The sequence below is a fragment of the Miscanthus floridulus genome, chromosome 4, assembly GCF_019320115.1.
Source record: "Miscanthus floridulus cultivar M001 chromosome 4, ASM1932011v1, whole genome shotgun sequence".
In the NCBI taxonomy this organism is placed as follows: Eukaryota; Viridiplantae; Streptophyta; class Magnoliopsida; order Poales; family Poaceae; genus Miscanthus; species Miscanthus floridulus.
In genome coordinates this window covers 118,982,205-119,004,503 of record NC_089583.1, presented here as the reverse complement: position 1 = coordinate 119,004,503, position 22,299 = coordinate 118,982,205, and the positions used below count along the sequence as shown (strand labels likewise).

General features: G+C 42.7%; 2 protein-coding genes across 2 annotated transcripts; both read left to right on the top strand.

Annotated features, from left to right (window-relative positions):
- The first annotated feature begins 1,029 nt into the window (after window positions 1–1,029).
- On the top strand, window positions 1,030–17,504 carry LOC136550537 (protein CHROMATIN REMODELING 5-like). The gene is given in 32 exon segments (XM_066542138.1): window positions 1,030–1,451; window positions 1,889–2,575; window positions 2,712–2,773; window positions 3,631–4,056; window positions 4,395–4,628; window positions 4,752–4,835; window positions 5,138–5,197; window positions 5,260–5,360; window positions 5,616–5,667; window positions 5,756–5,819; window positions 6,166–6,259; window positions 6,343–6,430; window positions 6,517–6,651; window positions 9,575–9,766; window positions 9,847–9,914; window positions 10,101–10,194; window positions 10,283–10,407; window positions 10,606–10,669; window positions 11,293–11,502; window positions 12,551–12,793; window positions 12,959–13,069; window positions 13,149–13,238; window positions 13,635–13,817; window positions 13,907–13,987; window positions 14,085–14,327; window positions 14,701–14,853; window positions 14,939–15,100; window positions 15,102–15,134; window positions 15,198–15,380; window positions 15,908–16,258; window positions 16,336–16,426; window positions 16,562–17,504. Coding segments are annotated over 31 exon segments (5,199 nt in total). The 5' UTR covers window positions 1,030–1,451; window positions 1,889–1,938; the 3' UTR covers window positions 17,047–17,504.
- A 2,853-nt stretch (window positions 17,505–20,357) lies between these two features.
- LOC136552860 (uncharacterized protein At5g39865-like) lies at window positions 20,358–21,368 on the top strand. The gene has a single exon (XM_066544432.1). It carries the CDS (start codon window positions 20,447–20,449, stop codon window positions 21,041–21,043), a length of 597 nt encoding a protein of 198 aa, XP_066400529.1. The 5' UTR covers window positions 20,358–20,446; the 3' UTR covers window positions 21,044–21,368.
- Window positions 21,369–22,299: the final 931 nt, after the last annotated feature.

The following is a 22,299-nucleotide window of genomic DNA, read 5'->3' as shown; positions in this document are numbered from 1 at the left end:
GGGTCTACCGTATGGTCCATACACATTGCTTTTGCCTCTGTAAATCATATATATTCACATGGAATAACCTCAAATTGAAATTTAATGCAATGAAAATTCTCGAAACTTTTTTTTGAATACATCAGCACTCGACGGTGTTCCATTGGAACCAGAAATGGTAGCATGCACTTGAGCAACATAGATTTTTTTTAGGGGAACTTGAGCAATATACTCCGTAGATAAGATGGACCTGCCATCGGAGAGAAAACATAGATGGGCCAAGCTCTCGCCACATCGCCACATCGGTGCGCCAAGCCTGCCAATAGGAAAGCGTGCCCCCCCCTCTCCGAGTGGAAAGCGTGGGGCCGTGAACCGTCCGTTTGGGCCACAACCCTCTAGAAATTACGAACGTCCGCTAGGCACACCAACGCACGTCGCAGCACCCACGAGGCTAACGGTCCCTAACACGCCGCCCCCACCCCCGATCCCGACCCCACACGCCATTCGAAGAACACACCGGTGACGCGGCCCCCACGAGGCGGCTTGCACTGCACCCCCAACCCCGCCTCTACGCGTTGCTTACTGGTTGTCCCCACCAGCGAATTCAGAGGCGTCCAGAGACGAGCGAGCCCCGAAGTACTCTGCCACAACGAGCCCCCCAATGCGACCGAGACAAATACACGAGAGAAAAGGTGAGAGCCGGAGAGAGAGAGAGAATTAGAGAGGGGGAAAACTTATCTGCCCTTCCTAATCGCCTTTAGTCCATCTCCAACAAGAGATCTATTGGGATACCTAAACTCAAAATGAATCTCCAGCGTAGAATACCTATAGTAGGATATTTATAGTTTTCTATCTATATGAAAGACTTATTTTAAGTATCAGGAGAGGTATAATCTAAATTTGAGTATCTCTCCTAAAGATCTATTTGTAAAAATAGTTTGTCTTTGGATTATTGTTGGAGAAGATATTGAAACTTTTGTTGTAGCAGCTGGCAAAGGACTTATATTTTGGGTCATGGTTTACGGAGACAGTTACCCCCATTGTGATAGATAACCACCCCCCCTCTCTTTCGCGCGCCGCCGCCGCCGCGCTGCCCCGCCGCGCCCCGCCGGGAGCTCGTCTCCGGCGATCGCCGCCGTCCATCCCCCCTCCCGCCCCGCCTCCGATCCGAATCCTAGGCGAAAAATCGCGGAAAATACCGCAAAAAATCGCGGAAATTCGCCCGATCCTTTTTGAATAAATCGCACGGGCGTTGCGCCCCTCCCGCTTGCTCCCCTCCCGCCGCACCGCCCCCGCCCCCGGCGACGGCGATCGCGCACACCAATAGGCGCCCCGCGGCGAGCCAGAAACCCCGCCGCGTGCCGGTCCGAGCATTCGTCTCTGTCGCAAGGACTGAGCGCCCGTCGCCCGCCCTCCGCCCGCCCGCTCGCCCGCCCGCCTCCTCCTGCTCCTCTCGTCGGCCGCGGCACGAGGTGCGTTCCCTTGCCACCTCGCGGGTTTTGTGGGCAGTGGTTGGTTCCGAGGCATGGGCGCGCGTGATGTGGCGTCGGTTCGAGCGCCGCCCAGCCTGATCCGCGCCGGCGCAGCTCGATCTGGCCGCCGCACGCGCCGATCTGCTCGGCCGCGCGTCAATCGTTTGGGATTTAGGGTTTCGGAATACAGTTTGGATTCTGCGCTCTCGAGGCTGCTCACCGGTGTATCTCTGCTTCTGCTGCTCGATTTGGATTAGAGCTGGGATCGAGTCACGTCCCTCGCCTAAAACTTTTAATCCATTTGGCATTCAAACGATCAACCCCTAACAAAAAAACATTAGAAATTGATTAGATTCTAGTTGGATTGCCCTCTTTATGGCACGACATATATTGATCACTAGCCACGTTCTAAATTGACTTCGTTTCATGAACTGCAGGAGTGATACTGAGCCTGCGAGAGGTATTCCATGTAATGCCATAATTTGTGATGGCATTCTTCAGCAACTCCGGGAGCAAGGCCGATTCAGGAGGGTACAACTTGAATGAAAAGGCTGATGATGAGGGCATCTATGAGTCAGTCCGGGATGGGAATGTTGAACTGAACTCTAGGCAGTGGAACTTAAATGAGAAAGCAGAGGATGCCTATCACAGCGAAGCAGAGCAATATGAGGCTGGCCAGTCAGGTTTGTACTCTTCTGAGAACGCATCAGGGCAGCATGCCCAGAGAGGAGGCAGATCATCTGGTGGTCCATGGGGCACAAATTTTCTGAAGGATTCCAGGTCCAAACAGACGGCCGGAGAAGTTCCATCGAATAGTGGTAGGGGAATGGATGCTGCTAGCTCGCATGATGACATGGATGGTAGCGGAGAGGATGATGAACTGAACAGAGCAAATGGTGAGGTGCCTGCTGAGGAAATGCTCTCTGATGACTATGACGAGCAGGACGGAGAGGAGCAGATTGAATCGTTGCATCGCGGCGGGACGAAGCAATCAAGCTGTTCCACTTCTGGTGGAGCAGCAAAGTCTGGCTCACGACAAATGAAGAAGACGTCAAAGTACAATGCTTATGATGACGACGACGACGAGTATAATGATAAGAATGACGATGACAATGATGCAGATGGTATATTGAAATATGGAGTCATGTGCTTAACAAAATAAATGTGTTTTTGCTTTATTTGTGTCTGTATACATGGTGTTACAACCCAAGTTGATTGGCATTTTTTCTTCTTATATTTTTTTTCTTCTTATATTTGTAGAAGATGATCCTGCTGACGTGGATTTTGAGCCAGATAGCGAAACGGACAAGGCTATTGATAAGGTCATCTATTTACTCAATTGCTCTGCATGGAATGGCATATAAGTGTAACATGCTACAGTTTCCACATATTAAGCTACATCCTCCTTTTATTATTTGGGTTAGCTTGTGTAGTGAAAGTTTGTTACAACTATGTTCAAGATCTATATGCTGCTTCCCGGTTATGAAGTTGTTTACATATATATTGTTTATGAATCTGAGCTGGTGATATTAAAAATAGCGCCTTAGTTGAACTCCAACTTACATAAAATTGGACTGTTTCTTCAGTTGGTGTAATAGACCCAAGAACTCAAATTATCTCTTAGCATCAGATAGGTAATCTAGAGGAAATATATTCATAGTATATGGAATAAACTTATGCAAGCAAAATTCATGTGAATGGTCAGAACCTTGGATGGATTTGGCTCTTTGGTATTCTTGAACGAGGTGATAAAATATGCTAAACATGATTTCTGTGGGCCATCTTAACTGCATCAACTGCAGTCTGCAGTTGTTTCTAACCGAGTCCTGGAGTAGTTCTATTTGGACCTTTTGGTGTCATTCTAATGTACTTGACCTTTCTCGTGTGACCAGTTCTGCAGCATTTTAGAGTGCTTATTTATTTGTACTGTGATCATCTGAGTACAGATTATGAACTCCCCCCCTCCGCTTTTCAGCCTATAAATTGTCCACTAAGGCCCTATTTTTTTAATATAAAAATAGTTTTACAGCTATGTTATTGTGTTTTCTTCTGGATTGCTGAGTTTTCTATTGGCCCATTCAAAAAAAATTATCAAGTTAATGTTATTCGTTTTTTTTTGTATTTGAGCTATTGGATATTTTTGCTTGATTATCTACCCTCTGAAACATTCAACTCACAGGATAAGTTTATGGATAGTGAGAATTCTGATGGCGACGACGATGATGACCTTGAACTCTCAGATGATGAAGATGATGATTTTGTTGAGAATCGGAGGCAACCTAAACGACTTAAGATTGTAGCAACTAAAACTTCCAAGGGAAGAAAGTTGCCCATGCCAGCTCAACGAAAACGAGGGGTGTCTCACAGTGATGAAGAATATTCTTCAGGAAAAGACTCAGATGTTCCCAGCGATTCTGATTTCAAACACAGATCGAAAAAACCTGACAGGTTGCATCAGAAACCTGTGGGCCGCAGTGACGTTGCCCCAATCAGTTCTCATAATGAGCTTCGAACTTCTGGAAGGAGGAGGACGGTGAAAAAGATCTCATATGCTGAAAGCGAAGAAAGTGATGATAGTGATGAGAAGTCAACTAAACAACAAAAGGTGAGCTCAATACAAACTATTAGTGAAATAGCAATTTTGTCACTGAGGAATCATAATGGATAACTGGCAAACTAGTTCTTGTCATTTATGGCTTGTTATCAGGCTGGAGTTGCATATGTATTATATTCTTAATGTTGTCATTCAGGTTCCTGATCCTCACTTTTAAGTTGTTTCTTTGACAATAGAGAATCTAGATATCTGTCTTCTAAACTTTCCTCTCTATTTTGTTGTCTAAGGCATCGTTATTACGGTGTTAATTTAAGTTACTTTCTTCTGATCGCGTAAATAAAAAATCCATATATATTATGGCCATCTTAACAAGTTTTAATGTAATCTAGCTCATGAAGGAGGAGCCTGAAGAGGAAGATGGAGAAACAATCGAAAAAGTTCTTTGGCATCAACCCAAGGGTGTAGCTGAAGAGGCAATAAGGAATCACCAGTCAGCTCAACCTACTGTTGTCAGCCTAACATCGGATTTCAATCAACAGTGGGATGAATTAGAGTTCTATATAAAATGGAAAGGCCAGTCTTACCTGCATTGTCAATGGAAGACATTATCAGAACTCCAAAATGTAAGTACTTATGTAGACTACATATAGATTATGTTATCTGTATGTTAGTTAGCTGTATTTGCTTAATCCTTTGTCTTTGTTCTTTCTAAATCTGCTTTCATTCATATAACCTCTACACGACAGGTTAGTGGATTCAAGAAGGTAATAAATTACACGAAAAGAGTTGCTGAGGAACAGAGGTACAAGAGGGCACTATCACGTGAAGAGGTAAACCAGTAGACCTTTCATTTCAAATTTAACATGAATTGAAGCATGACACCTTTTGTATCTTAGCATCCAGAGTATAAATACTAACTCTATGGTAAAACTTCAAAATGTAAAGGAAATGTTTGTGCCTCTTCCTGTTATGGAAGGTTCCTGTTTTTTGCATAGTAGTTATTTTGATGATGTTCAAAATTAAGTCAATGTTAGGTTTATATTCCATGCTATTAATTAGTGCTTCTTTACTTGGCAAAATATTGGCATTAATTTGATATGTTTCTCTGGTTATGCCAACATATTCATATCAGGTTGAGGTGCATGATGTGGGCAAGGAGATGGAGCTGGATCTTATTAAACAATATAGTCAGGTTGACTGTTGATATACACTGTTCATTATCGCTTTGCCTATTGTCTAACATTGAATCTTCAGGTTGAACGGATATTTGCTGATAGGGTCAAAGCTGATGGAGATGATCTGGTTCCCGAATATTTAGTCAAATGGCAAGGACTTCCTTATGCAGAATCTACCTGGTAATTTTGTGGCATGGTATCCAGTTCCAGTTTTATGGTTATGATTATTGTTTTGCACATGGATGAGCTTCGATCATAAACACAATATCTCTACCTCTGTTGATTCAGAGTATGATTATGTGTGATGATCTTTCACACATTTTATATTCTATCTGGTGGATGTTAATATCTTTGTTGTAAGAAATAGGAATGCGCCTTTACTGTTTAACTAGGATGCATTAGTCTCACTGACCTTGTTTTGGTGCGCTGTTTCAGGGAAAAAGATACAGATATAGATTTTGCTCAAGATGCAATTGATGAATATAAGGTAAGGTACTCAGTACCCTATACAAGCTTCTGTAATTGTACCTAAGCGTGTAATTTTGTATCATGACTGGCTTTACACTAAATGGTAGGCTCGTGAAGCTGCCTCAGCTATACTTGGGAAAACAGTAGATTTCCAACGAAAGAAAAGCAAAGGTAACACATTCCTACTTACTTTTGGTCCAGAAAATAGTTAATACATAAGACATACTAGTTAAAAACTCTTCGATGCTATTTTGTTCCTTCTGTGTAGTTTTTCACCTTTGTTCTTTGTTATAAAGTCTTCAATTAGTATGCTATTTACCATGACTATGATGTGATGTTATGAAATTAAGTGATCCTTATCGCTCGGAAATCTACAATGTTCTTTTGGTCATAGTTTGAATATGGATTTGCATTGGCTTACCCTTTTCTTTGGGTTTTTACGGGATCCAATGTACCTTTTCTAGCACCAGTGGATCACTATTGCTGAGTTTATCTGAATCAAACTTTACGTTTCCAGCTAGTTTGAGGAGGCTTGATGACCAGCCAGAATGGCTAAAAGCTGGCAAGCTTCGTGATTATCAGCTGGAAGGACTAAACTTTCTTGTCAATGGGTACGTAAGATCAATATGAATGTACATATATGCACAACATAATACAAATACTTTGTTTTCTGATTGTTTGATTGGTGACACAGGTGGAGAAACGATACTAATGTTATACTTGCTGATGAAATGGGTCTGGGAAAAACTATCCAATCTGTTTCTGTGCTTGGCTTCCTTCATGTAATTATTTCTCATTGTATTTGCTTGTCATCATTATGATGAATGAATTTGTCTTTTAATATTAATATCTGACATATCTGTTGCAGAATGCTCAAGAAATCAATGGCCCATTTCTTGTAGTTGTGCCACTGTCAACATTGTCGAACTGGGCAAAGGAATTTCGGAAGTGGCTGCCCAACATGAATGTTGTCATTTATGTTGGCAACCGTGCCAGCAGAGAGGTATATAAAACTATCAAATCAGTTCTCCATCTGTTTTTTGTATGTGATCTAGCTGCCATCGTCAAATGTTGGCAACAAGAATTATCGACTAAAATAGTATATTATTAATTTTTGCTAAATATAAACTTTACCTGAAAATACCAATTATTGTTAGTGCTGAGAATTAATTTATTCGCTGTTAGCACTAGTAATTTCATATCATCTGTAAGAGAGACTGCTCCTCCTGTATGAATATTTTGAACTGGCTAGTAACTTCAGATATCAGCTTGTAAATTGCATAGTGTTAGAAATTAAAAGCCTTCGTAAACAAGAAATATTAGTTAGGAATGGAAAAGGCTGATACAATAGAATAATATCTTATGGAATTTACCTGGTTTATATTTTTTGTGACAACTCAACAATATCATGACTTTTAACCTAGATCACTTTCTATAATGGACCTGTATGTATTACTTCCATGCCACGTTTTATGATTTTGATAAGTTTAGAGAAACCAATATGATAAGCCGAGGAAAATTGAATAGCCAAAAGCCCAAAAGAACTGTCAAACCTTCCTGTCTTTCTTTTTTTAGAGTTTAAGGGATTAACCTCAGTCTTAGCAAAGCTGAAGACCGTCAACATTTACAGCATTCAACAAGTGCAGGACAGTCACCATTCACCTCCCCAACCATAACCAAAAGACTGATGACCACAAAAACAACCAAGAATTGCACAGAACTTCCTATGCTCCACAAAGACCAAAAACCACCAGATTGAGCCACTTCCCTGACTTGACTGCCTCTTCAAATGAAGTAGTAAGTCCATGTCCTTGGGGGTCCAGTCACCTGTGTTCTCATACATGAAGCTATCTTCAGGCCTTGATACCTTGTCCTGCCAGAAATCCTGGATGGCATAGACGCCAACCTCTTTAGCTCTTCCAACTTTGGAGTTTAACAACTGGAGCTTGTCGTGAGGGCAAAGCAGTTTCCAACTTTGCACCATGACAGCAATCTTTAGCAGTGCCATATTCATATTCCTTCCAGACAAAGTTCTGAAAACACATAGGGTGTGTTTGGTTTCCTGGTCTATTTCTAACCTGGCTAGAATCCTAGCTTGGGCAGCCTTAGCCTGCTCCCGCCAAGCCAACCCCTAGTTGTTTGGTTGTCTGTGCTATCTAAGTCTGGCTAGCAAATGATGTGTTTGGTTGCCTGATTTGCTTTGCATAGAGTCACCCCTTCCTTGACTTGGTAAGTTTACCCCTCTCTATTGGGCATCCTCGGAGAGCACGACAGCAGGTTGACGACCTCGCCGCCGGCGTCATGCTCACACTGCCACGCGAATGGAGATTGTCAGCGATGGAGATGACACCATATACCACTGAATCGGTTGGAACATGCCATGCTGTATTTGCAGTCTCATAAAACTAACATGCTGCCAAAGTTCCTCTACTCCTGCTATTCAAAGGTCTAGTATATAGCAGGTTGATGGAGTTTGAGTTCTGCTTAAAGGGTCTGCATTCAGTGAGTGCCTCGATCCAGATCAATCAAGTCCATTTGAGCAACGAAATAACAACAAAAATTCATATGATTTAGCACACAAACATATCTGCAACCATCATTGAGGAGAGGCATGTGAACCAACCTGACTGATAACCAGTCGAGAATTTACATCACAGAAATCAGAGTAAAACGTAGACATGACTAAAATTCAGTGGGCAATGAGAGCAGAGAATTAAGGGGACAAGGCAGCGCATGCGCATTGCTACTACCTTGGGCGAGGACAGCGTTATCAGATATTCAGATCCTCCAAGCTCAGCACCTGGGGTCATTTGCATATTGCAGGGCTTAATCGGGACGGGAGGGGACAGATTCGGATTGAGGCGAACAGGAGGACGCCGGCGCGGGCGCAGCGGCTCCGATGCAAATACCTTGGCGAGGTTGGCCGCCATTGCCTTGCCTATGATGCCCAGACCCAGGAACCCCACCTCCATCTCTGCTGCCTGCTTCCTCCCTCCCGTCTTCTCCGCAGCTTGCAAGCGCGCACGGCCACGGCACGCCCTGGCTCTCCTTTGCGGACGAGCTGATGCAGGCCGCCGCACGTCCCACCGCTGGCCGTTGGAGGAGGAGATGCGGGCCGCCGTGCCGGTGGAGGAGCTGATGCAGGCTGCCGCTCCTCCCACCGCGGGCCGTCGGAGGAGGAGATGTGGGCCGCCGTGCCGGAGGAGGAGCACAGCAGATGCGGGTGAGATGGGAGGTGACGAGGAGCAGAGCAGATCCATCGGCGAGGAGCGCCGGAGGAGGAGCAGAGCGGATGCGTCGCGAGGAAGGAGGGGTGCGCGGGTGAGATTGGGGGGGGGGGGGGGGGGGGGGGGCGGTGAGGAGAACGCGTACCGGTGCTTAGCCAAGCCTGGCTCCCAAAAAACGACCACCTCCTGCAGTTTTTCTGGAGCCTGGCTAAAGGGTGGTGGGTGGCTTCCTGGAGCCTGGCTTCGGGCTCTAAACAGGCAACCAAACAAGCCAAAAGTGGCTTCGTGGAGCCTGGTTAGGTGTTAGCCACCCAGCCAAACAGGCCCATAGCATTTCTTAGTTTCCAAAGACCCCACAGAGCTTCCTGTCTTTCTTCAAAACAGGACTATGTTATGCTAACATCACATGTCATTGAAATGAAACCTTTTTGTAACATGAATCTCTGCTCAAAAACTCTATATATTGATGTGCGTAGCATTTTGCTTTTTTTTTTTTTTTTTGCTTTTCTTTAGGGTATGGAATTGTGTTTTTTTTTCTTGCCTCTTTTCTCATTCTTTTTGCTTGTGTTATATTTGTTTTTAGTTAAAAATATGAATTAGTTGGCTTGAGGAATCATAAGGCACAAAATTCTAACTAATAATACACTTTCTAGTTTTGTTTTGTTCACCTTGGTTGTATCTTTTTGCTATTTGCCACAGATGTGCCAGCAGCATGAATTTTTTTCAGACAAGAAGGGTGGGCGTCATGTAAAATTCCACACATTGATAACTACATACGAGGTGATTCTCAAGGACAAAGCGGTTCTTTCCAAGATCAAATGGAACTATCTTATGGTTGATGAAGCCCACCGGTTGAAAAATTGTGAAGCGTCACTGTATACGACCCTTTTGGTATGAAACAATTTCTTAGCTTCTGTATCATGTAACTTTTACTGGGATTAGATTAGACTAATTTTGTATTGCTTCGACAGGAATTCAGCACTAAGAACAAGCTGCTTATCACTGGAACACCTTTGCAGAACAGTGTGGAAGAGCTTTGGTACGGCATCTTTTATGTGGAGTTATAATAGTTAACTTATATTATATGCGGACATGTCATCTTTTATGTGGAGCTATATTATTTTAAAAAAACAGCAATCTGTTCGCAGTTGCTACATCTGGGCTGATTCAGTTTGTTAATCCTTTTAATCCTTCATTTTTCCTTTGTTTCTGAGATTTTTTTTAGGGCATTACTTCATTTCCTTGATCCAGTCAAATTCAACAGCAAGGATAGTTTTGTTGAGAGATACAAAAATTTGAGTTCGTTCAACGAAACTGAGGTAGTGTTTCAAATAAAAGCTTTATCTTCGCTGATCAGCATATAATATGTTAGTTTTCCCATAACTTCTTTTGCCGGTTTTCTTGTAGCTTGCGAATTTGCATAAGGAATTGAGGCCTCATATTCTACGGCGGGTTATAAAAGATGTTGAGAAGTCTTTACCTCCTAAAATTGAGAGGATTCTACGTGTCGAGATGTCACCCCTTCAGAAACAGTGAGTACTCCATGCTAATTTTCTTGAACCTCTTTTTTTTTGTTTTTTTATAGTTTTCTTATTAGTTTGGATGGAACCCGCATTCTTAAACCTTTTAATTTTCTAATTTTCCTACAAGCTCCAAACCCTGCATGGACCTTGGAGCTGTCCAACGTGCCCTTATTTTACATTGAGGCTATTTTTTTGGTTTTTTACTAGGTACTACAAGTGGATTTTAGAGAGGAATTTTCAGAATCTAAATAAAGGAGTCCGTGGGAATCAGGTTTTTGTTACATCTTGTTCTTTTAAGCAAGTTCTTATGTTTTTATATTCTCTGTGGCTTTAGTTATTTCAGTGGGCACATTTGATTATTTTTTGTTAGCTACCACTCTGTTCTATCTTGGAATTTAATGTAATTTGGTTGTCTCAGTATGTAGCAAATTGAACCTTATCTCCAGACATGAATATGTACCGTTGCTTCTAGTCTAGGACCATTTTTCTTGCTAAATGCTGTGGTGCTTGCCAGGATTATCTTGATTGGAACAATATTACTATTCTTTCTCACCTACTATTGCTAGCTCAAGCAGTTTCTCACCTGCTATTGCTAGCTCAAGCAGTTCCTCACCTGGCCGTGCATTACCTATCAAACTGGAGCATGGGCAAGGCCACAAGGCAACACTTGGCCGTTGTGAGCCAAATCTGCTTTCCCATGTGGGCAAGGATTGATTGTTTATAACTTCATGTTCATTGTTTCAAAAAAATAACTTCATGTTCTGATCTACTAATTCCAAATAATTAGTGTGTTTGGCAACAATTATTCTTAAGGCATTAGCCAAATCTGCTCGCCAAAAAATTACTGTCTTGCTATCATGTTTTATGTGACTGACTTGATCGTGGCATATGCAGGTATCACTTCTTAACATTGTTGTTGAATTGAAGAAATGCTGCAACCATCCATTCTTGTTTGAAAGTGCCGATCATGGTTATGGTGGAGATAGCATTGGTGATCGGAATAAAGTTGAACGCATTGTTATGAGTAGTGGGAAACTTGTCTTGTTGGACAAACTATTGGTGAGACTGCGGGAGACTAACCATCGTGTGCTTATATTCTCACAGGTTTGTATCTACCATTTTATCGCCACATGATGTGGTTATTCAAATTTTAGATAGTGGTAACATTTGATTTCTTTTTTTTTCTCTGCTGCGGCCCCACGAAACGAGCACAATTCTAGACTTCTAGAGGTATGAACCTATAACCAAATCAATTCTGAATGGCCCTTCAGTGCGGTTTGATTTGGTTCAAACCAGCACTATGGGTGCCTAAGAGAGAAAGCAAAAAAAAGTGAGTGTTATTTGGATGTCAACCTGCCGAATACACCTTTGGGAGTCCTTGAGCTTTGCTAGTGGTAGAACCAGAAACTTAAGTTAGGGGCAGCTGGTTGCCAGAATATATCAACATCATGATATAGTAACAAAAAAATTGGAAAACTGAAATAAAACTGATTTTAACAATGTACTTTCTTCAGTAAAAAAGTAGATTTTTTGACTATACGATGATTTTATGACAATGGCGAAGAGGCATTCAGAGGGACACTTGTTGGAAAATGTTTCAAAATGACAAGAATTGGAAACCAAATAAAAATGCTTGAATGAACTTTAGTTATTTCTAAATGACAGGCGTTTGGAAACCAGAACAATGAATTTGTTTGGTGTTTGCCTAGCTCAATGACCCCTTCATGTTCAGAGGCTCAGTAACTTGCTTATTTTTCTCGGTAACTCTGTGGGCTCCAACTTAAACATTGTAATCTAATTTCGTTTCTTCATGGTAATGAAATTCGTCTCGGCCGTTGTGGAAAAAATTTCTACTTATTTCGCCGTACTGATTCTTTTCTATTTCTGTAGTTCTCTTTGTGATTGAGTAGATTCCTTTTAAGAGAATCTTGGGCAGTTCTCTTTGTGATTGAGTAGATTCCTTTTATGAGAATCTTGGGCAGTTCTCTTTGTGATTGAGTAGATTACTTTTAAGAGAATCTTGGGCGTGATTTGCTTCAAGTTAAAACATTACATAACGATTTTCTTATTGTGCTAACATCAATATATTGGGAAGCAAAATATTTTTTAAAGCATCTGCGCCTCATGTGGTTTACTTCTTTATTCCTTGCAGATGGTTAAGATGTTGGACATCCTTGCAGAATACCTCTCTCTTCGGGGATTTCAGTTTCAGAGGCTTGATGGTAGTACAAGAGCAGATCTTCGTCATCAAGCCATGGAACATTTTAATGCTCCTGGAAGTGATGACTTCTGTTTTCTTTTATCCACACGTGCCGGAGGACTTGGTATTAATCTTGCAACTGCAGATACAGTGATAATTTTTGATTCAGATTGGAATCCGCAAAATGATCTGCAGGTTTTTCCCTCTCACTCTCACTCTCACTCACTCACCCACTCTCCCTCTCCCTCTCCCTCCCTCTCCCTCCCTCCATCCCTCCCTCCTGGAAGTGAGTGTGTGTGTTTAATTTGTAAAAAATTACTTATCTTTCCTATGTTTCTTAATATGGCTCGTTTTTGCTAGGCCATGAGTAGGGCACATAGGATTGGCCAACAGGAGACTGTTAATATCTACCGCTTCGTCACATGCAAAAGTGTGGAAGAGGATATTTTGGAACGCGCAAAGAAAAAGATGGTTGTCAAACTCCATAGTTCATGTATTCTTTAGTAGGATTATTGAACTGTTCTTTTTACCTTTTTTTTCCCTATTTCAGGTTCTTGATCACTTGGTTATTCAGAAGCTAAATGCTGAGGGCAGGCTTGAGAAGAAAGAATCCAAAAAGGGTGGCTCCATATTTGACAAGGTAGGTTTTGGTTTCAACTATCTTGTTTAATTATTTTAGGCTAACTTTTCGGCATGAATTACCCTAGAAGTTTTGTATTGGGTGGTTTACGAGATTCATTACCGAGTTTTGTATTGGGTGGCCATTGAATGTAGCTTCTGGTTGAAACAAGTTGTAACATGTTGCTTAAAGAAATTTTCGTACAACTTAACAAATGCTGAAAATTGAAGTGTCTATCATATTAGTTTTTGTTCAGTTTAGAAGTTAAATGCATTTGCTTGTTCCTTTTACCTTCTATCAGGATATGATAATCTTTTGAGAAGGTAAAAAAAAGATACATACTTTATTTTCTTGTTCCCTCTCTATTTCCCTTTTATGATGTTTTACTATTCTGATGTAAGCTGCATCACTCGGCAGAATGAACTTTCTGCTATCTTGAGATTCGGTGCAGAGGAATTGTTCAAAGAAGACAAGACTGATGAAGAGACCAAGAGGAACCTTGAAAGTTTGGACATTGATGAAATTCTTGAGAGAGCTGAGAAAGTCGAGACAAAGGGTGGTGAAGGGGAGGAAGGAAATGAGCTTCTTAGTGCTTTCAAGGCATGTGATGTGTATGCTATACCCAAGTTACTGATGCTGAGAAGGAACTATTCTGTATTCACATTTATTATTCTTCATATTTTGTGTAGGTCGCAAACTTTTCCAGTGGCGAAGATGATGCAACATTCTGGAGTAGGCTGATACAGCCAGATCCTGCAGATATGATTCAGGTATTGATTGGCTAGCTAGTTTGCCCAGTTATTATAACCTGCTTTCGTCATTTCTTTCTGTAAACATTATCAGATAGTGATGACTGGTATTCTTCAGGAAACCTTGGCACCTCGTGCTGCACGAAATAAAAAGAGCTATGTTGAAGATCCCCAGCTTGACAAAAATAATAACAACAGGAAAAGACGGACAGTTGAAGCACAAGAAAAGCCAAGGAGGCGTTCTGGCAGAACTGTGGAAACAGTTAATTCATTACCATTGGTTGATGGAGCAGTAGCTCAAGTACGAGAGTGGTCTTTTGGTAATGTTCCAAAGAAGGACGCTTCTCGTTTTGTACGAGCGGTAATATGCACGTTAAATCTATCTATCGTTTTCTGTCTTTTCAGTTGAATCGTGTACTTCTCATAATTGATTTTTAATTGTATATACTAGTGCCTGGAAGCATGCTATCAATATGTCATTGCATCATCTTCTTTGCTTTGAGTTGATGCCTTGATGGGATATTGTAATACTTTGCATTATGATGGTTATAGAACAAGTAACTATATTAGTCCAATTCTATTGGCATGTAATTGCCAGTCGATTTTGCAAGTTTTTTCATGGAAAGTTTTTCTATGGGATCAGTTAGTCTGATTTGGTTGCACTTCATCTGGCATTGTTTGTGAAGCAATATGTGTGTTGATGTACTCTCACCCTGATATGTGAAATTTTTTAGGTCAAAAAATTTGGGAATGCAACCCAGATTGGATTAATCGTGGATGATGTTGGTAGTGTACTTGCGAAGGCACCACATGAAGCGCAAATAGAGCTATTTGATTTGCTGATTGATGGTTGTCAGGAAGCGGTTAAAGAGAATACGGATATCAAGGTAATAACTCTCTCCTTTTCATTAACTGTAAAGAGTATTTCGTGACATCACCTTTGTTAAGTTCACTTGTGCACTTCCAATATAGGGCACAGTTTTGGATTTTTTCGGTGTAGCTGTGAAGGCCTACGAATTGCTAGCTCGTGTTGAAGAGCTTCAGTTCCTGGCAAAGCGAATTGCACGTTACAAAGATCCAATCAAGCATTACCGCATCCAGCTACCTTATAAAAAGCCTCAGTGGTCTGCAAGCTTGTGGATGGACTGAAAGTAATTGCATTTCAACCGTAGTTGTTTAGACATTCTATAAAACATTGGGATCTTATAGTCTGTTTCTTGTATGGTCGTAGCTGACTGATGCTAGATTGATGGTTGGAATTCATTGGTATGGCTACGGGAATTGGGAGAAAATACGGTTGGATCCAAAGCTTGGCCTGGCAACAAAAATTGCACCAGCAACACTTGGTGAGAGAGAGACATTTTTACCACGTGCTCCAAACTTGGATAACCGCGCTAGTGCTCTCCTGCAAAAGGTACCTCTTTTGAACTGGAGGTTCTTTTTTAATGTACATGGGATCAGTTAACTTTCTGTACATTGTTCTTTTCTTGGTTTCAAGTGTGTGATTATCTAATTTATGGATTACTAATAGTTGAACCCTTCTATCATGTTCTGATCATTCAGTGAGTTCAGGTTTTGAACTGTTATTGAATTGCAATCCTCAAGTAGAGTGGCGTTTAGGTTTTACCTTGAGATTGTAATTTTAAGGGCTTGTTTAAACGAATTATCCTATTTTTTTCCTAATCCAACTATTTTATAATGATGCATTTGTAATGCTGTAGCCAATTTGACAATCAAGAACAGCAATTTGTTTATTTGTTTGCTTCACATGTTTTAGTTGCTTCGAGATGTTTTGAGTTTATTTTGAAAGAGTATAAATGAATGTTTCACCTTGAATTTTATGCCTTTGTTTACTACAACAATTGCATATTCTACATGCTTTACATTTTTTTTTTTTTTTTTTGCATTCTATTATGCTGACAAGAAGTTGTATTTATCAAGGAATATGCTAAGTTTAGTGGTAAGAGCTCAAAAGTCAAAGGAAATGCCCGCCAGACAGTCAATAACGACAGTAATAGTGGAGCTCGATCAATGAGGGGCCGACAAAAGGATGTACCAGAAAAAGAGGATAATAAGCTGAACAAAGATGACATTCAGAAGCGCAAGGTAATAGTGGAAGCTGAAGCAAGAGAAGAAGGTGAAATTTCTGAATCGGAGGCAGAGACAAAGTATCGTCTGGACAAAGAGGAGAAGTGGCTTGAATGGTGCTCTGAAGTTTTAGATGAGGAGCAGGATACTTTGAAGCGCCTGGATAGGCTGCAGAATACAAGTGTAAACCTCCCAAAGGAAAAGGTATCTGCTTTTTCTGTGGACAATATATTCTCAAACTGCTTTTCGACCCGAATCTTACCTTAATTTACTGTCTTTAGGTTCTTTCAAGAATTCGTAAGTATCTCCTGATAATTGGGGACAAAATTGGAGAAGTTGTCCGGCAACACAGTGAATCTTATAGGCAATCCCGTAAGTGAATATGTTCCCTTCTCCATTATCAGTCTCCAGACAAGACTCTTTGTCTTAACATTGTGCAGACAATTTTGAATGGCATATAGTTGGATCCCTTGATAGATCCTGTCTAAATTATTTTATTGATCGCAGGCATGACCATGAGGTTATGGAATTATGTTGCCACCTTTTCAAATATGTCTGGGGAGCAACTGCATGATCTCTATTTGAAACTTAGTCAAGACCAACTGGAAGGTGGAGTTGGCCCATCTCATGGTGGCAATTTCGCATCCGTTCCTCCCAATAAGGGAGGTAACTCAAATCAACTTCATCCTTCGAGAAACCAAAGGCCAACTAGGTCTCTCCAGTACAATTCTGAGTCTTTCCATAATAATGAGAGCTCTGGAAGTTCTGAAGCATGGAAGCGGCGACGGAGAGCTGACCCAGATAATCAATTTGACACCCAGCCTTTGTATCAACCTCCAATTATGACAAATGGTAATAGGCTGCAGGAATCTAGTAGTTCTGCGGGTATTCTTGGTTGGGGTCCAGTTGAAATGAGACGGTATGGTAATGCAAGGCCAAAACGTGGTGTTCATCCTAGTCATTTTCCTACTGGGCATGGACCTTTGCTGTAGCTGAAGGAAGTAGATGATGCGAAAACCTTGTCCATTTTGGCATAACTGTTCCCAGTGAAATTCAGCTTCCATATAGTTACAAATGGAGGACCTCGATCGGAATTGAAATTCTTTTTTCCATAACAAAAAGGAATAAAGAGGAAAACCTGACCTGGATCGCAGTTTTGAAATCTGTGCCACAAAGGTAATGCAAGGACTCCAGAGGCGACGCCGGGAATTGTTAACAGCTACACTGAATATCCTTCTGACACCATCACAGCAAAACAAATACATGGTGGCTCGTGAACTGCCAAGAGGATTAATCGAGGAAGTTTTGTCGGTTCAGTTTTGTGATCCAATAGAAAAGTTGGGGTCATTTAGAAAAGTTCGTCTAAACAATGATCTATAGTTCAATCTCAATACATGTATTATGTTTTACGTTGCAATATAATGAAATATGGTTTAGTTATCCCCCTCCCTCTCGATGTGTTTTGTGCCCTTTTGTTCTGTGTTTATGTAATAGATCAAAGAAACGCATGTTCTCATTTGGACGCAACAAAGTTGCAGCGACGGGCACAATAGGTGTTAGTTTGTTTCAGTTTCTGTAAATAGGGGTGAAATATATCTTTTGTTTACGTGATGGAATTGTTGGATACTTGCATTGCTTCCTTTTTTTTTTTTTTTTGCTGAGGTAATGTGCTGAATGAGGTACGGTTATATCAAACGGTGAGGATTAGGTGGGTGGTTATATATATTTCAAATAGTTGTTTGACACCACGGTGTATCATTTACATTTTGACATGTCATGATCTGTGTTCTATATGGTGCAGGTTAGTAGGTGCTCAAAACCATTCTACAAATCATTTGGATATCCGGAAGTTGGATGAGGCCTACTTTGCCCTGGTTGACCCACACTCTGCTATTTAGATGCTGTAAGGATGTTTATTGTATGATGATGACTCAATTGAAATTTTAGTCATGTATATGAATGATGATGCTCAAACACTGATGTAGCAGACGCCAAATATGTGATAGCACAATTGTTGTGGAGTTGTGGATATATTGTTGTTGCTGAAGCTTCAAAGCTACACTTGATACAGACAACTACATCATATGTCTTGTGCTGTCCTGCAAGATGAACAAGCTGGATGTTCCTTCCTGCAAGCGTGTCGTAATTGATAAACAACATATCTCTGTAGCCACAATAGCACGAGCATACCTTCTATATTCATTTCAGCAGAGGTGTTCCTGTACGGCTCCGTATGGATCAGCAATGGCATATGGCCATATGCATTGCACGGTACGAGAGGAGGGCATGGCCGTGAGGAGGCAATGCCGTGTAGATCGATGTCTGGGCGAGGCGACGCGACGTTGACGACTCATGAACTGATGCCATGGCCACCGGACCAAACAGGCAGGGCAGGCAGCCATGGATGGAGGAGTGCCATGGTCCATGATTCCTTCCGAGGAAAGTTCTATGGATGGGGAGCCATGGAAGAGAGCATGGCTCAACCGATCAATGTGCCACTGGAATGTCGTCAGTACAGTGACTCTGTATAACTTGTTGCATGCGTGCGGCACATCCATATGGGGACCTGCTCCGGATAACTGACGGTGACGGCTCATGTCTCTGAAAAACGAGTAGGCTGAGAGCAGATATCAGTACCAGTTAAAGTTATGCTTTGGAGGAACGGCCATTTTGTGGCTCAAGGAGTCTTATTTTCAAATGTGTAAACATGACTGCATATACGTGTATATAACACAAGGGAAAATGATGAGTGCAGAAACAATACAACAGTAACACAAGATGCAGTCAACTCCTTATATATAGTACTGTCGGCTCGGATGAGGTTCTGAACAATGAACGGAGTAGCTGATACAACCTTAAAAAGGTTTCCAACAGAATAGCAGCAATGGGATTTCAGAATTTTCAGTGTTATTATACTCGTTTACCACATCCAAACTTATGGGGATTATCAGGTCAATCCTTATATATAGTACTGTCGGCAGGATCAATAGAAGATATATGCACAAACACTAGGAATGCGTGCTTTGGTGATGGAGCGCTGGATAACTCACGATCGTCGGACGCCGAATTGATTAACATGATGGGCTAAGAACTGAGAATTGACAGGTACCAATACAATTGACAAACAGAAACAAACAAACAAAACATACATAAAAAGAACAGCATGTGGCAAAAGTAGTTACACCCAGTGTGGTTGAGGTGTATGAAAGACAATAGAGAGATCAGTAATCTCGACAAATCAGCAACAATTGTGATTCACTAGCTCAAAAGACATTCATCGATTCCAATACGATCGCAAAACTTAGCATTTTTAATAAATAGCAACTGTCGTTCGCTAGCACAAAATACATCGTCGATTCAAATACGATTGCAAAACTATCATTTTTTAATTAATACCATGCATAGCATGAGAAGGAAACGGCATGGCTCCAACTGACACACAGGCTCCTAGCTCGTAAATTATTGACATCAGGTCTTTAATTGCTGCCTTCAGCTAGGTGTCGTCGTCTTCGCCTTCGTCGTCGGTGAGCTCGGCCTCCGATTCGTCCACCGCGTAGCCATATTCTGCGTACTGGTCGATGAGGGCCTGATGGTAGTCACGCAGTTTCTTCGCGATATTCATTTCTTGGTTGTATAAGTCTTGGAAACTCTTGGGATGACCCGCCAGCTGTTATCCAGTGAGCTCATTAGGGGTAATCGGGCAGTGCATTGCCAAAAGGGCGTCGATCTGCTCCTGCGCAACCATGACAGCCTCACGCTCAGCTGAGCGACAACACGTTGTGGAACTTTCCTGTGCCCGTTTGTACAAGCCACGGCCGCCCACTTCACCCAGCCCCGGAGCCGCCTCTTCTAACAGCTAACGGGTCCAACTCCATCATCCAAAGCCCACCGAAATTCGTTTAAAAACAAACACTAAAATTAACTAACAACCACTAAAACTAACCAAGGAAACCATTTCTTCAAAATTAAGCAACACAAACAGAAGAAGGTTGTTAGTTTCTGCCAGTACAACTCTAAACAGCCTCCAGCTCCTAATCAGCAAACCATTAATCACACAAATAATCACTAGTTCTAGTATTAATAAATACCAATTAACCATCTCCTAATCGCTTTGCTAATTACCAAACCAAAACGTCGAAAACCAAGAAAACACCAACAAGAAAGCCGTAAAAATCTCCACCACCACAAGAAAACATATGAAGTGCGGCTCTTGTGCCCCCCACCCCACCTTCCTTCCCAACGAATTCCGTTTCTCGCGTCGATTGCTTGCACAGCTCGCTTCCTCTTCGTCTTCCTTTCCCCCCTTTCCTCGCCTCCCGGTAACCGCCATAGCCAAAGAACCTGGCTGCGGCGCGGGCGGCCGGTGCTGCTGCGCCGGCGGCGGCGCGTGAGATGGAGGATTGCGGCGGCGGCAAGAAGCCGTTCCAGCTGACGCGGTCGCTGACGTACCACCACCACCAGGGGCACCGGCCGGCGGCGTCGGCGGCCAGGTGGCGGCGGCAGCAGCTCGCGGACGAGCCGCGCGCGCAGCGGCCGCAGGCGGTGGTGCTGTACACGACGTCGCTGCGCGGGGTGCGGCGCACGTTCGCGGACTGCGCCGCGGTGCGCGCCATCCTGCGCGGCTTCCGCGTCGCCGTGGACGAGCGGGACGTGTCCATGGACGCCGCGCTCCGCCGGGAGCTCCAGGCGCTGCTGGCCGCGCGGGGACGCGCCTTCGCGCTCCCGCAGCTGTTCATCGGCGGCCGCCTCGTCGGCGGCGCGGACGAGGTGCGGCAGCTCAACGAGACCGGCCAGCTCCGCCGGCTCCTCGACGGCGCGGCCGGGCAGGACCCGGCCTTCGTCTGCGACGCCTGCGGTGGCGTCCGGTTCGTCCCCTGCACCGGCTGCGGCGGCGGCCGCAAGGTGTTCGTCGAGGAGGAGGACCGCGTCGTCCGCTGCGGCGAGTGCAACGAGAACGGATTGGTACGCTGCGCTAACTGCTGTTCTTGATCACCAACGCCCAACGGTTCGCCGTTCCATTCGTGCTGCTAATCCAAGTGGTAGAGGTTGTAGTTGATATCAACAGAAAAAGAAGAGGGGCTTTCGGTTTCCAGGCGTGGGATTCGTGTGTGTGTGATCCGATCATTTTGAGGATCGGATTTGCTACTCGGTGGAGAACAACAGATTGTTCTTGACTCCTTGCTGCAAAATTGCCATATGGTGATGGCGATTGGAGAATAAGAAATGGGCCTTGTTTGTATATGCATCTCATGTATCAAAGATTGACACTGCTATTAGTTCAACTAATGTAAATACTTAAGTTTGGGGTGATGAATTGCTTGTCTTGTCCAGCTCGTAGACTCGCTCTCGTCTTTCTTGATAAACTGGTTAGAGATCTGAAGTTCTACGCAGCAAAAATAAATCATTTTTTTAGAAAAAAAAGGTTAATTCCGGCCTCTGCGATTGGTTGCACACAGCAAGTTTTTATAGCTTTCAGCTCATATGCTAATTACACTCTGGCATAAGAGAGCATCAAATGGAAGATAAAAGGTAAATAAAAGAATAAAAGAATTTTAGAAAGACATTTTCATTCTGAAATCTGAATATTAGGTGGGCTCACAGCTCACACACTCTGATTTTTTCGGCATAAAGGAACTGATCAAACTATACTAAATGAAGGCTCCTTTTTCTTTAGCGATTATAGCTAACATAAAGCTTCTTAACTATTATCATGTTGTCCTGCAACTCTTCATATATACCTTGGGGCCAGCTTTTCGGTTCTTTATGCTAGGACACTAATCTTGAATGCAGCTTTGCGGCTGCAGCTCCCAAATGAAGTGGAGTCACCAGGATTCTTTCATCAATCCTTTCATAATGACATTTCTATTGAGACAACTGGAAGTGCCGACTCCAGTCCGGATGCCTGGGCAAAATTTATCTGGAACAACAAGGCGCCACCTTGAGTACAATTCTTTGCATGGCTGCTCTCACAAGGAAGGATACAGTGCAAATCTAATCTGACCAAGAAGGGGATTGTGGAAAACACAAAGTGCGATGTCTGTCATGGGACGGATGAGACGCCGGCTCACGTAGTCTTTGGCTGCACCGCTTCCAGGGAATTCTGGGAGGCTATTCAGATTACAACCGATCCCAGCTGGTCAGTTATAAAAGTACAAGAGATCACGGCACCAACACACATTCCAGTAAAGCATTTCCAAACCTTTGTACTGCTATGCTGCTGGCATATTTGGAAGAGGAGAAATAAT